The sequence below is a fragment of the Neoarius graeffei genome, chromosome 26 (assembly GCF_027579695.1).
Source record: "Neoarius graeffei isolate fNeoGra1 chromosome 26, fNeoGra1.pri, whole genome shotgun sequence".
NCBI lineage: Eukaryota > Metazoa > Chordata > Actinopteri > Siluriformes > Ariidae > Neoarius > Neoarius graeffei.
Window position 1 is genome coordinate 780,873 of NC_083594.1, and position 12,500 is coordinate 793,372.

Here is a 12,500-nt window from a genome sequence, read left to right on the forward strand (position 1 = left end):
AGCTCGTGATGTAGTGTTGAACGTTTACACTTAGTATTTTGCAGGTTTTTCTTTTTTCTAGTAAATCAGACATACTCTAGGAAAAGTACAGATAAATAAACATCCGATGTGTTTCAGTAACTTCATCTCTCCACTTTAGTGCTTCTGCTTTTCTCTGTGACTTTCTTCATTTTTGCAGTTTTGACTGAATGCATTGATTCATGTGCAATGTTAACGATGTTTTTCTACTTTTAACTGCACTGGAAAAAAAGAAAAATCACATAAGACACCAAAATAATAAATGTTTTATACAGAGATGGGTTTGTGTGTGTTTCCTGCTCCTGTGCTGCAGAGCCTCGGCGTGTTTATCTCTGAAAGTTAGTCTTTAAAATTCCTCATTCACAACTTTGACATTTTAAATTCTGTTAAAATACTGATAAACTCTTTGAAGTGTCTAAAGGTTTAAAAGAATTTCACAGATGAAGCTGATGTTCCTTTGATTTGCTCATCTTTCCTGATGTTGTGTAATGGTAGTGCGGTGTGCTCACTGTTGCACTAACAAGGGCCCACTGGGGCAGAACTCACACTGCCCTGCGCTTGGACAGGGCAGTTAATGACCAGGGGCCAGAGTGTAAAATACTCTGAGGCCACCAGGATCTTAACTTACAGCAAATAAAGTGAAATTAAACGTAATAAATGTCCACAAACAGACTCAAAGTGTAAGCGCACACGTGTGTATGATGTACAGAACCATTGATTTTGTAAGAGATGTGTCACATCAGCACCAGACTCCAGTTCCCAGAATCCATTGCAGCTGACCATCATGGCCATCCCAGACTGTAACACACACACACCAGCTTACAGAGCATACTACTCTGAGAAATAATAAAAATTAAGAAGAAGAAGAAGACGTGTGAGTAAATGGTGTCTTCAAATGTTCTCCATCTCTACAGTCACATTCGTGACCAGTAAACTGGCAGGTGATCAGTCATTTTCTCCACACAGGTACGACATGCAGCTGCAATTTCAGCATCACTAGATTTGAGATGATTGACACAAATATGAGAGAAATGAGTTATGATACTGTACAGAAGTGACAAATCCAATCAATCATCTCAAATGATTCCTCAGACCAAACCTACAGCACCTGTGACGTGGTGTTTCTTCAGTTCCTACCTGCAATTATTTTATTTTTACTGATTTGATGCAAAAATGGAAGAAAAACTTATAACCTTTGTTTATTCCCATCCTGTCACACAGAAACGTTTCACCAGCACCAGCAGCTCTCAGCTTTTTATCACACACAGTTTCAGCGCTACATTCATTTCACAGTGTGATGGGGTTTTATGGCACAACCTCAATAATAATAATAATAATAATAATAATGAGAGAACCGTAAATGGAGAAATGTATTTAATTTTCAGTGTTCTGGTCTTTGAATATGAATTTGGTCCATTCTTTTTTTAATCATTCTGTCTTTTTGGTCCAGAGTGTAAAGTCAGAGCCGTGCTCAGCGGATGAACGTTGCTAATGCAGCTAACACATAATGGAAGCTAACAGCCACCGGTTTCGCGCTGCAAGCGTTTCATGTCACACACCGCAGTGCTGCTTATGTTTACAACCAAACACTGAAGGAATAAAACACATTAACAATCTGAACAACTTCATTCATTTGGGTATTTGTAGTAAAACAGTGTTTAATGTGTTTCACTGCTTTTTAAACAGTTAAATTTGTTCATAATGAAACCTAAATCTGAACCACACACCTGAACATCACAGTCACGTGTTTCTCCTCCAGTGTTTGGTGTAAAACTTTTGGGATTAAAACAACACTGTTGATCTTCTCCTTGGGCTGTGTCCTAAATGGAACACTACAACACTAAATACTACGACACGACACTGGTGCGGTGCTTCAGCTCACATTTCTGTGTGGTTCTGCAGTTCAAGGTGACGTCATCTCCTCGTTCCTGTTTCAAAAATTCATCAGAAATGCAGTGGAGCTGCGCGGACACTTCTTCAGAAATTTGTGAAATATTTAGAGGAAGAGTTTTAACATTCGCTCAGTGCATGCATGGAAACTGTGAGAGTGAAATGAACTTGCAGAAGATAAAACTGCTGAAATGTGACGACGTTGTGGGTGTTGATGTTTGTTGTTGTTGGTGGTGGTGGTGGTGGTGATGTTGTTACTGATCCATAACACCGGCTGTCCTCCTAGCGCGTTTTCTTGGTGAAGCTCTCGGAGATGCTTTATCTAAAAATGAGAAAGATGATGCAAGACACGACGAGTTCATTATAAACCTGAGTCTGAGTGAACATGTCGTCTCAAAAAAAAACCCCAAAAAAACACAGATAAAAATGTGATAAATATACAGCACTGTCAATCAAACATGCTTATTATAATATTAAGCCACACCCATTATCTCACTTACATTTTGTGTGACACCTGGTGGCGGTAGCACATTGGGATCAGGAGAATATTCATTATTTGATAAAACTGATAAAATCAGGTCATTAAAGCAGGGATTTAACTCACTCATGACGTTGAGAGTTTCCTGTGGAATCCAGCTGATGTCCACATCATTCATCCCCCCTGTGCCGGTCTCAACCTTCACTGGAACTCGCTTCCTCTGAAATCAGAAAGGTCAAAGGTCATGAATTATACCCAGAGAGATGTGTGTTCCTGCTCTGACACACTGCCGATCAGTTCGTCTGATTACGATCATGTTTGATTTCGACTTGTTTGTGAGAATCCTGAGTGAAAGGTACGCACCGTGCGAGACTCCAGGACCTGATACATGCCAAAGAGCATCAGGAAGACCAAACCACCGAGGAAGATGTACATGAACATCCTGTAAATGACATCGTGTTTATTAATTACAGCTCACAGAATGCTGATTAAACACTTTTCACTCTCATCGACATTAACAGTGTAGAAATATCTCTCCAATAAATTAATTTAGTTCATTACAGTGTCCAGAATCAGTGACAGTGAATCATTTACACTGAATCACTTACAACCCCGATTCCAAAAAAAGTTGGGACAAAGTACAAATTGTAAATAAAAACGGAATGCAATGATGTGGAAGTTTCAAAATTCCATATTTTATTCAGAATAGAACATAGATGACATATCAAATGTTTAAACTGAGAAAATGTATCATTTAAAGAGAAAAATTAGGTGATTTTAAATTTCATGACAACAACACATCTCAAAAAAGTTGGGACAAGGCCATGTTTCCCACTGTGAGACATCCCCTTTTCTCTTTACAACAGTCTGTAAACGTCTGGGGACTGAGGAGACAAGTTGCTCAAGTTTAGGGATAGGAATGTTAACCCATTCTTGTCTAATGTAGGATTCTAGTTGCTCAACTGTCTTAGGTCTTTTTTGTCGTATCTTCCGTTTTATGATGCGCCAAATGTTTTCTATGGGTGAAAGATCTGGACTGCAGGCTGGCCAGTTCAGTACCCGGACCCTTCTTCTACGCAGCCATGATGCTGTAATTGATGCAGTATGTGGTTTGGCATTGTCATGTTGGAAAATGCAAGGTCTTCCCTGAAAGAGACGTCGTCTGGATGGGAGCATATGTTGCTCTAGAACCTGGATATACCTTTCAGCATTGATGGTGTCTTTCCAGATGTGTAAGCTGCCCATGCCACACGCACTAATGCAACCCCATACCATCAGAGATGCAGGCTTCTGAACTGAGCGCTGATAACAACTTGGGTCGTCCTTCTCCTCTTTAGTCCGAATGACGCGGCGTCCCTGATTTCCATAAAGAACTTCAAATTTTGATTCGTCTGACCACAGAACAGTTTTCCACTTTGCCACAGTCCATTTTAAATGAGCCTTGGCCCAGAGAAGACGTCTGCGCTTCTGGATCATGTTCAGATACGGCTTCTTCTTTGAACTATAGAGTTTTAGCTGGCAACGGCGGATGGCACGGTGAATTGTGTTCACAGATAATGTTCTCTGGAAATATTCCTGAGCCCATTTTGTGATTTCCAATACAGAAGCATGCCTGTATGTGATGCAGTGCCGTCTAAGGGCCCGAAGATCACGGGCACCCAGTATGGTTTTCCGGCCTTGACCCTTACGCACAGAGATTCTTCCAGATTCTCTGAATCTTTTGATGATATTGTGCACTGTAGATGATGATATGTTCAAACTCTTTGCAATTTTACACTGTCGAACTCCTTTCTGATATTGCTCCACTATTTGTCGGCGCAGAATTAGGGGGATTGGTGATCCTCTTCCCATCTTTACTTCTGAGAGCCGCTGCCACTCCAAGATGCTCTTTTTATACCCAGTCACGTTAATGACCTATTGCCAATTGACCTAATGAGTTGCAATTTGGTCCTCCAGCTGTTCCTTTTTTGTACCTTTAACTTTTCCAGCCTCTTATTGCCCCTGTCCCAACTTTTTTGAGATGTGTTGCTGTCATGAAATTTCAAATGAGCCAATATTTGGCATGAAATTTCAAAATGTCTCACTTTCTACATTTGATATGTTGTCTATGTTCTATTGTGAATACAATATCAGTTTTTGAGATTTGTCAATTATTGCATTCCGTTTTTATTTACAATTTGTACTTTGTCCCAACTTTTTTGGAATCGGGGTTGTACACTGAACCATATACATTGAATCACTTAAGCTGAATCGTTTATGTTGAATCACTTACATTGAATAATTTACACTGAATCAGTTTCAGCTTGTATTAAATCAATAATATTAACGTAAACACAGCTTTGTCCTTACGTCTCTCCGTCCAGACCCTCGTCCAGTTCAGTAATTGTCACCGTCTGGTTAAAAACGGCACTCTGGAAAACATTCCCCTTTAAAAGACAAAAAAACAAACAAACCCTGAATCAGAACCAAATCAGACTAATAAATCATATTAATAATTAAAATTACACAAACGCATCAGTAGCAGTGGGAATAAACACACACACACACACACACACACACACACACACACACACACACACACACACAGGAATTCAATCACTGCTATCATGATAAATTTAAATAAAGATGAATAAAACAGCTGTTATTTCTATAACAATAACTACGCTCTCAGAAAATAAAGTACATCGTGGTACCTTTAGGGCTACACTGGCTTGTCACTGGACTGTACTATTTATATACTGACTGGGAACATATACTGTATGTCCCTCTTTGGCCCTAAAAAGGTGCACAGAGTTACCTTGAGGTCTAATAATGAGCCCGAGGGGGGACGTTAGTGTAGATTGGACCTTAGGAGACAGAAATGGACTCCTACTGTACCCGTTTCTGACAGTGCATACAATAATTATATAATGTCCAGTTCCCAGATTCTTGTTTATTGTAAATGTGTAATAAGTGTGTTATGAGGAGTAAAGTGATGTAGTGGTGAACCTCAGAGTCGTGGTAGTTGAGGAGAATGACGAGACTGAATGGACGACCGGCCATCGGCTGTGCGGGAATAAACGAGTACTCGAACGATGCCTGTTTCTCCGGCAGCACCATGGCATCCAACTGCAGAGCCGTAAACTACACACACACCACAAAATACAACGTACTCACATCACAGAACATTCCGGACAGCAAAAAATGCCATCTGGTCTATTATTATTATTATTATTATTATTATTATTATTATTATTATTATTATTATGTGTGGGTGCTGAGCCTCACGTTTTGGATGTAGAAGTGGTAATCCTGTGGGTAACGGAACGAGACTTCGAGGGAGCGAACTGTAAAATCCTGACTGCCTTTATTTGTGAAACCAACCAGAAACTTCACGATCTCATTGGCTGGAAATTCTACAAAAACAAAATCACAAACATCCAGCATATATTAGAGACAAAAGTGTTTTTATTCCATCAGTTATTCAGGACAGTAACGTATAGAGTGGGATATCAACTCTCAGTGACGTGAGCTGCAGTCAGATGTCCACATGTGACTGTGGTGTTAAACACACGTCAGTTCCTGACCTTCTCCTGTGATGAAGATGATGGTGGTGTCTGCATCGGGGTGAGACGTCACATCTGCACTTTGGGAATCTTCATCTAAATCATCAGCATTGTCCCCATCCTACAGAGATAGAACAGCTTCAGAAATAATGGTGCGGTAAACACCTCAATAACACACGCGGTGAGATCTGATGTGTGTGTTCCTGTTTCATCCACGTGTCTAACTCAGAGTGAGTTCAATCAGAAAACGATCAAATCCAGTGTCTCTGTACATCTGATCCAGTATGTTGTTGCTAACATAGCGAACACACAGCCTCCAGTTTAGCTTCACATGACGTGACCTCATCACATTTCCTTTTTCTTTAAATCTACATTAACATTACCATTGTTCTCACCCCATCTCCTGCCTGAGGTTCTTCCACCAGAACCTCTTCTTCCTCTTCATCCTCCTCCTCCACCGCTGCATCTGTCACTTCATCTATCACTTCAGCTTCAGCTTCTGCGTAAACTCGGCCTGCGAGAGCAGAAGTGTGTGTTAAACACCATGCTGTGTGTTCTGTACTTTTCTTCATTGTTTAATCTCTACACTTTTCTGCTCCTTTAGTGAATAATAATCTTTTTCACAGGAGATGTTTATGCATGGGAGCGGCACGGTGGTGTAGTGGTTAGCGCTGTCGCCTCACAGCAAGAAGGTCCGGGTTCGAGCCCCGTGGCCGGCGAGGGCCTTTCTGTGCGGAGTTTGCATGTTCTCCCCGTGTCCGCGTGGGTTTCCTCCGGGTGCTCCGGTTTCCCCCACAGTCCAAAGACATGCAGGTTAGGTTAACTGGTGACTCTAAATTGAGCGTAGGTGTGAATGTGAGTGTGAATGGTTGTCTGTGTCTATGTGTCAGCCCTGTGATGACCTGGCGACTTGTCCAGGGTGAACCCCGCCTTTCACCCGTAGTCAGCTGGGATAGGATCCAGCTCGCCTGCGACCCTGTAGAAGGATAAAGCGGCTAGAGATAATGAGATGAGATGTTTATGCACTGATTGGTTTAATGATTGCTGTGAACACGGTGGTTCAGAAATGAGCAGGGACTGAGTGGAAAAGTGCAGTTTTATTCTCCAGATTTTTCCTGTGAACGTAAACAGGTCTGTTTACTTATTTATTTATTTTTCAATTATAAACATTCTTTTCTTTTCTTTCCTCATCATCTGGATACTTGTGATAATCAGAATTTTAAAACTGAGCAGAATAATGATGATGATTGTGTGTAGCTGCTTCTGTACACTCAAACAGAAAAACATGACTTTCACAAGTTCTTCTCGGGTTCTTTAGACAGTTAAAGGTTCTTTAAGCTGCTTCACTTCTTCACAATGTTCTACTTGGAACCCTGTGGAATAATCAGGTTCTTTAAAGGTTCCTCCAGAAAACATTCATAAAGTCCAGAATTTTTTTCATGCTTGAGGCTCGGGTAGTGTGTGTGTGTGTGTGTGTGTGTGTGTGTACAGTAGACTGAGGAGTGTGTGTGTGTGTGTGTGTGTGTGTGTGTGTGTGTGTGTACAGTAGACTGAGGAGTGTGTGTGTGTGTGTGTGTGTGTGTGTACAGTAGACTGAGGAGTGTGTGTGTGTGTGTGTGTGTGTGTGTTTAGGACACGTCATCTCATTTAAAGTGAACGGAAAGAGGAGCGCGCGCGTTAGGGTGTGTAAACTGATCACTGCAGCCCAGACAGTAAAAGTGTAAAAGTGTAAAAGTTCCTTCTGCGCCTCCAAATGACTTTATTTCCCCTGGTTTGTCGTGAATGTGACGTCACATGCCGAGTAAAAGCGCATGCAGAAGCAGACTAAGAGAAACAAACAAACAAACAAACAAACAAATAAACAGTTTCTGCGTTTAAAGACTTTATAATAAAATTAAATCCTCGCGAAGCTTCATATGGAGTATAAAAACAGAAGTGTGAAAACGCGCCGGTGTGTGTGATGGAGGAATGAGGAGCAGAGCTGGAGTTCAATGCCACGTCATATCAGTGTGTGTGTGTGTGTGTGTGTGTGTGCAGTAGACTGAGGTGTGTGTGTGTGTGTGTGTGTGTGTGTGTGTGTGCAGTAGACTGAGGAGTGTGTGTGTGTGTGTGTGTGTGTGTGTGTACAGTAGACTGAGGTGTGTGTGTGTGTGTGTGTGTGTGTGTGTGTGTGTGTGTGTGCAGTAGACTGAGGAGTGTGTGTGTGTGTGTGTGTGTGTGTGTGTGTGTGCAGTAGACTGAGGAGTGTGTGTGTGTGTGTACAGTAGACTGAGGAGTGTGTGTGTGTGTGTGCAGTAGACTGAGGAGTGTGTGTGTGTGTGTGTGTGTGTGTGTGTGTGTGTGTGTGTGTGTGTGTGTGTGTGTGTGTGTGTGTGCAGTAGACTGAGGAGTGTATGTGTGTGTGTGTGTGTGTGTGTGTGTGTGTGTGTGTGTGTGTACAGTAGACTGAGGTGTGTGTGTGTGTGTGTGTGTGTGTGTGTGTGTGTGTGTGTGTGTGTGTGTGTGCAGTAGACTGAGGAGTGTGTGTGTGTGTGTGTGTGTGTGTGTGTGTACAGTAGACTGAGGGGTGTGTGTGTGTGTGTGTGTGTGTGTGTGTGTGTGTGTACAGGAGACTGAGGTGTGTGTGTGTGTGTGTGTGTGTGTGTGTGTGTGTGTACAGTAGACTGAGGAGTGTGTGTGTGTGTGTGTGTGTGTGTGTGTGTGTGTGTGTGTGCAGTAGACTGAGGTGTGTGTGTGTGTGTGTGTACAGTAGACTGAGGTGTGTGTGTGTGTGTGTGTACAGTAGACTGAGGTGTGTGTGTGTGTGTGTGTACAGTAGACTGAGGAGTGTGTGTGTGTGTGTGTGTGTGTGTGTGTGTGTGTGTGTGTGTGTGTGTGTGTACAGTAGACTGAGGAGTGTGTGTGTGTGTGTGTGTGTGTGTGTGTGTGTGTGTGTGTGTGTGTGCAGTAGACTGAGGTGTGTGTGTGTGTGTACAGTAGACTGAGGTGTGTGTGTGTGTGTGTGTGTACAGTAGACTGAGGTGTGTGTGTGTGTGTGTGTGTGTGTGTGTGTGTACAGTAGACTGAGGTGTGTGTGTGTGTGTGTGTACAGTAGACTGAGGAGTGTGTGTGTGTGTGTGTGTGTGTGTGTGTGTGTGTGTACAGTAGACTGAGGTGTGTGTGTGTGTGTGTGTGTGTGTGTGAGATGAGACTCACCGCCGGACAGCAGCGTGGCCGGAAACAGCAGCAGAAACACAAACAACGACTTTAATCCAAAGAGCCACATCCCGGATCCTCCAGCAGGGAGAAGAGAGAGAGAAAGAGAGAAAGAGTGAAGACACTGGAACTACTGACCAGAGAGGGGATTGGGGGTGGGGTTAGGGGAGGGGCTTTCATTTTAGAACACCTTCTGTGTGTAATGGGATCTGTTCTGTCTCATATCCACGACATTAACACACAGGCAAAGCAGAGGGCAGCGCCGGGGGGGCAGGAGGGGATTCGGTGCCCTGATAAAAGGCACTTCAGCCCTGATACAGGGGGAGGGGAAAGTGCTGTTCATTCACTCAGCTCCCCTCACATTTTTCCTGCCAGTTCCAGGAAACAAACCTGCAACCCTTTGGGCCCCAGGCTGCTTCTCTAACCTTCAGGCCATGGCTGCCCTCAGTTTATGGATCTTAAGTTATAACGTGAAATTGAATATATTTTGTCCGAGCAATTATAGTTAAATTCCTTCGACTGATCCATTCTGTTTCCTGGGAATTTTGTTTTGTTTTGTTTGTTTTGTTCCACATATGACACATAGATGAAGAGAAAGTGGTGTTGATGGTGTTGGTGGTGTTGAAGGTGTTGATGATGTTGAAGGAGTTGATGGTGTTGACGTGTTGATGGTGTTGGTGTGTTGATGATCTTGGTCGTGTTGAAGGAGTTGATGGTGCTGGTGGTGTTGATGGTGTTGGTGGTGTTGAAGGAGTTGATGGTGTTGGTGGTGTTGAAGGACTTAATAGTGTTGGTGGCATTAAAGGAGTTGATAGTGTCGGTGGTGTTGGTAGTGTTGGTGGTGTTGAAGGAGTTGATGATGTTGGTGGTGTTGAAGGACTTAATAGTGTTGGTGGCATTAAAGGAGTTGATAGTGTCGGTGGTGTTGGTAGTGTTGGTGGTGTTGAAGGAGTTGATGGTGTTGGTGGTGTTGATGATGTTGATGGTGTTGAAGGACTTGATGGTGTTGGTAGTGTTGAAGGTGTAGGTGGTGTTGATGGTGTTGATAGTGTTGATGATGTTGAAGGAGTTGATGGTGTTGAAGGTGTTGACATGTTGATGTGTTGGTGGTGTTGGTGTGTTGATGGTGTTGGTGGTGTTGATGGTGCTGGTGGTTTTGGTAGTGTTGATGGTGTTGGTGGTGTTGAAGGTGTGGGTGGTATTGGTCATGTTGATGGTGTTGAAGAGGTAGGTGGTATTGATGATGTTGGTGGGTTGATGGTGTTGGTGGTGTTGATGGAGTTGGTGGTTGTGGTGTTGATGGTTCTGGTGGTGTTGGTGGTGTTGATGGTGCTGGTGGTGTTGAAGGTGTTGGTGGTGTTCATGGTGTTGGTGGTGTTGATTGTGTTGATAGTGTTGGTGATGTTGAAGGTGTTGATGATGTTGGTGGTGCTGGTGGTGTTGATGGTGTTGGTGGTGTTGAAGGTGTGGGTGGTTTTGGTAGTGTTGATGGTGTTGGTGGTGTTGAAGGTGTGGGTGGTGTTGGTTGTGTTGATGGTGTTGAAGAGGTAGGTGGTGTTGATGATGTTGGTGATGTTGATGGTGTTGGTGGTGTTGATGGTGTTGAAGGTGCTGGTGGTGTTGAAGGTGTTGGTGGTGTTCATGGTGTTGGTGGTGTTGATTGTGTTGGTCATGTTGATGGTGTTGAAGGACTTGGTGTTGATGATGTTGGTGATGTTGATAGTGTTGGTGGTGTTGATGGTGTTGAAGGTGTTGGTGGTTGTGGTGTTGATGGTTCTGGTGGTGTTGAAGGTGTTGATGGTGCTGGTGGTGTTGAAGGTGTTGATAGTGTCGGTGGTGTTGGTGGTGTTGATTGTGTTAGTCATGTTGATGGTGTTGAAGGACTTGGTGTTGATGATGTTGGTGGTGTTGATAGTGTTGGTGATGTTGAAGGTGTTGGTGGTGTTGAAGGTGATGGTGGTGTTGGTGGTGATGGTGGTGTTGATGGTGTTGAAGAAGTTGGTGTTGTTGAAGGAGTTGATGGTGTTGATGGCTTTAAAGGAGTTGATGGTGTTGGTGGTGTTGAAGGACTTGATGGTGTTGGTGGTGTTGAAGGTGTAGGTGGTGTTGGTGGTATTGAAGGATCACTAACACTAACAGAGTTTTGCTGCACAGAGCTAACAGAGTTGCAGCCACATGCTTACTAAACCTAGTGGTCTGTATGTAAACAAAAACAACAGGTTGGATTGTAGGAAGGGTGAGCGGCCCCTTTAATGACTGCCCCCCAGGTGCAGGTCCCTGAGGGCCAGAAGGGCTCAGAATCCTTGGACTTGCAGCCATAGCAGCCCTGAAGGGGGCGCCCTGCTGAGGGAGCTATATGCCATGTCTTCATGTTCTTCTGCTCTTGCTGTTGTGTCGTACCTCGTGTATCGTTGTGTGTAAAGTGTAATGTTGATGTTCTATGTGATGCACAGTGATGTGAAAAATAATTCCCCCCTCCCCCCCCGTTAAAGTCTAACGAACTCACTGCTGCACTCATTCAAATGCATTATTGTTTCTATAGTAACACCTCATTCACAGGGACCTGCACGACTTTAAGTCTATATTTTACTAACATACACACAGCTTTTTCTCACAGCTTTGTAGCCCAACATGGATATCTCTCACACACACACACACACACACACGCCATGCTGCATTACTGAACACTCCGTGTGCAGTGCAGCAAATTTCCTCCTGAATGTCAGATGTGGTTTTGTGCAGAAATTCTTGCTGAGCGGAGGAGGTGTTTACATCCTGCTCACAATCACATCCTCAATTTATCACACACACCTTTAACTCACAGTACAGCTCAGTGTACGACCCCGACATTCCTGACGCTTCAGACATGGTGTGTAACTGCACTCACGGTGAGTAAGATGTTAGTGAAACCATCAGGGCCCAATTTCCCGAAAGCATCGCAGTACAGAGATCGTCGTTAACGGTAGAGTGAGCATCACACTGACCTCTCTCTCTCTCTCTCTCTCTCTCTCGGAAAAGATGATCTTAATACCGTGATGCTTTCAGGAGAAACTTGGTCATGATCATCAGTCGTTAACATTGTATTGTATCAGAGCTGTTTGAGAACCATGTCCTGGTGGAGTGATGTGTGTGAACGTGTTCTCTGCAGGGTTCCTGGGGTTCCGGGGCACCTCTGAGCTGTGGGGCGTGTTAGCGGCCGTCACTGTGCTGCTGCTGCTTTCTTTCTGCTGCAATGTTTTATGCTATGTTCAAAAACGCCTTGCAGGTGAGATCGCGCTAAACTGGTAGCCATACGCTTCCATTACATGCTAGCTACATTAGCGTAGCGCCACAGTGAAACCGAGAACACATATTTCTTTTATTTCTTTGTTTGT

The 12,500-nt window shown here is 43.5% G+C and overlaps 3 protein-coding genes across 4 annotated transcripts in view; 2 read left to right on the plus strand and 1 right to left on the minus strand.

Annotated features, from left to right (window-relative positions):
• LOC132873912 (arf-GAP with GTPase, ANK repeat and PH domain-containing protein 1-like) overlaps positions 1-201 on the plus strand; it is a 34,304-nt gene extending 34,103 nt beyond the window's left edge. Inside the window, exon 20 of the mRNA XM_060909738.1 lies at positions 1-201. This exon is cut by the window's left edge and continues 1,273 nt beyond it. The gene's annotated coding sequence lies outside the window, so the exon portion shown is untranslated.
• Positions 202-1,375: 1,174 nt separating this feature from the next.
• LOC132874578 (translocon-associated protein subunit alpha-like) lies at positions 1,376-9,240 on the minus strand. Of its 2 annotated transcripts, none has more exons than XM_060910872.1 (9): positions 9,127-9,240; positions 6,315-6,445; positions 5,953-6,052; positions 5,654-5,781; positions 5,375-5,509; positions 4,736-4,812; positions 2,750-2,828; positions 2,513-2,606; positions 1,376-2,230 (listed from the first exon to the last, which is right to left on the minus strand). In XM_060910872.1, exons 1-9 carry the CDS (start codon positions 9,194-9,196, stop codon positions 2,163-2,165), a joined length of 882 nt encoding a protein of 293 aa, XP_060766855.1. In that variant the 5' UTR covers positions 9,197-9,240; the 3' UTR covers positions 1,376-2,162. The 2 variants fall into 2 exon arrangements, with proteins under 2 accessions (XP_060766855.1, XP_060766856.1); XM_060910873.1 differs by having other exon boundaries at positions 6,327-6,445; positions 9,127-9,239.
• Positions 9,241-11,829: 2,589 nt separating this feature from the next.
• LOC132874083 (signaling threshold-regulating transmembrane adapter 1-like) overlaps positions 11,830-12,500 on the plus strand; it is a 2,964-nt gene continuing 2,293 nt past the window's right edge. Inside the window, exons 1-2 of the mRNA XM_060909974.1 lie at positions 11,830-12,014; positions 12,275-12,391. Coding sequence (XP_060765957.1) covers positions 11,993-12,014; positions 12,275-12,391 — 139 coding nt within the window. The 5' untranslated portion in view covers positions 11,830-11,992. The remainder of the gene's footprint in view (positions 12,015-12,274; positions 12,392-12,500) is intronic.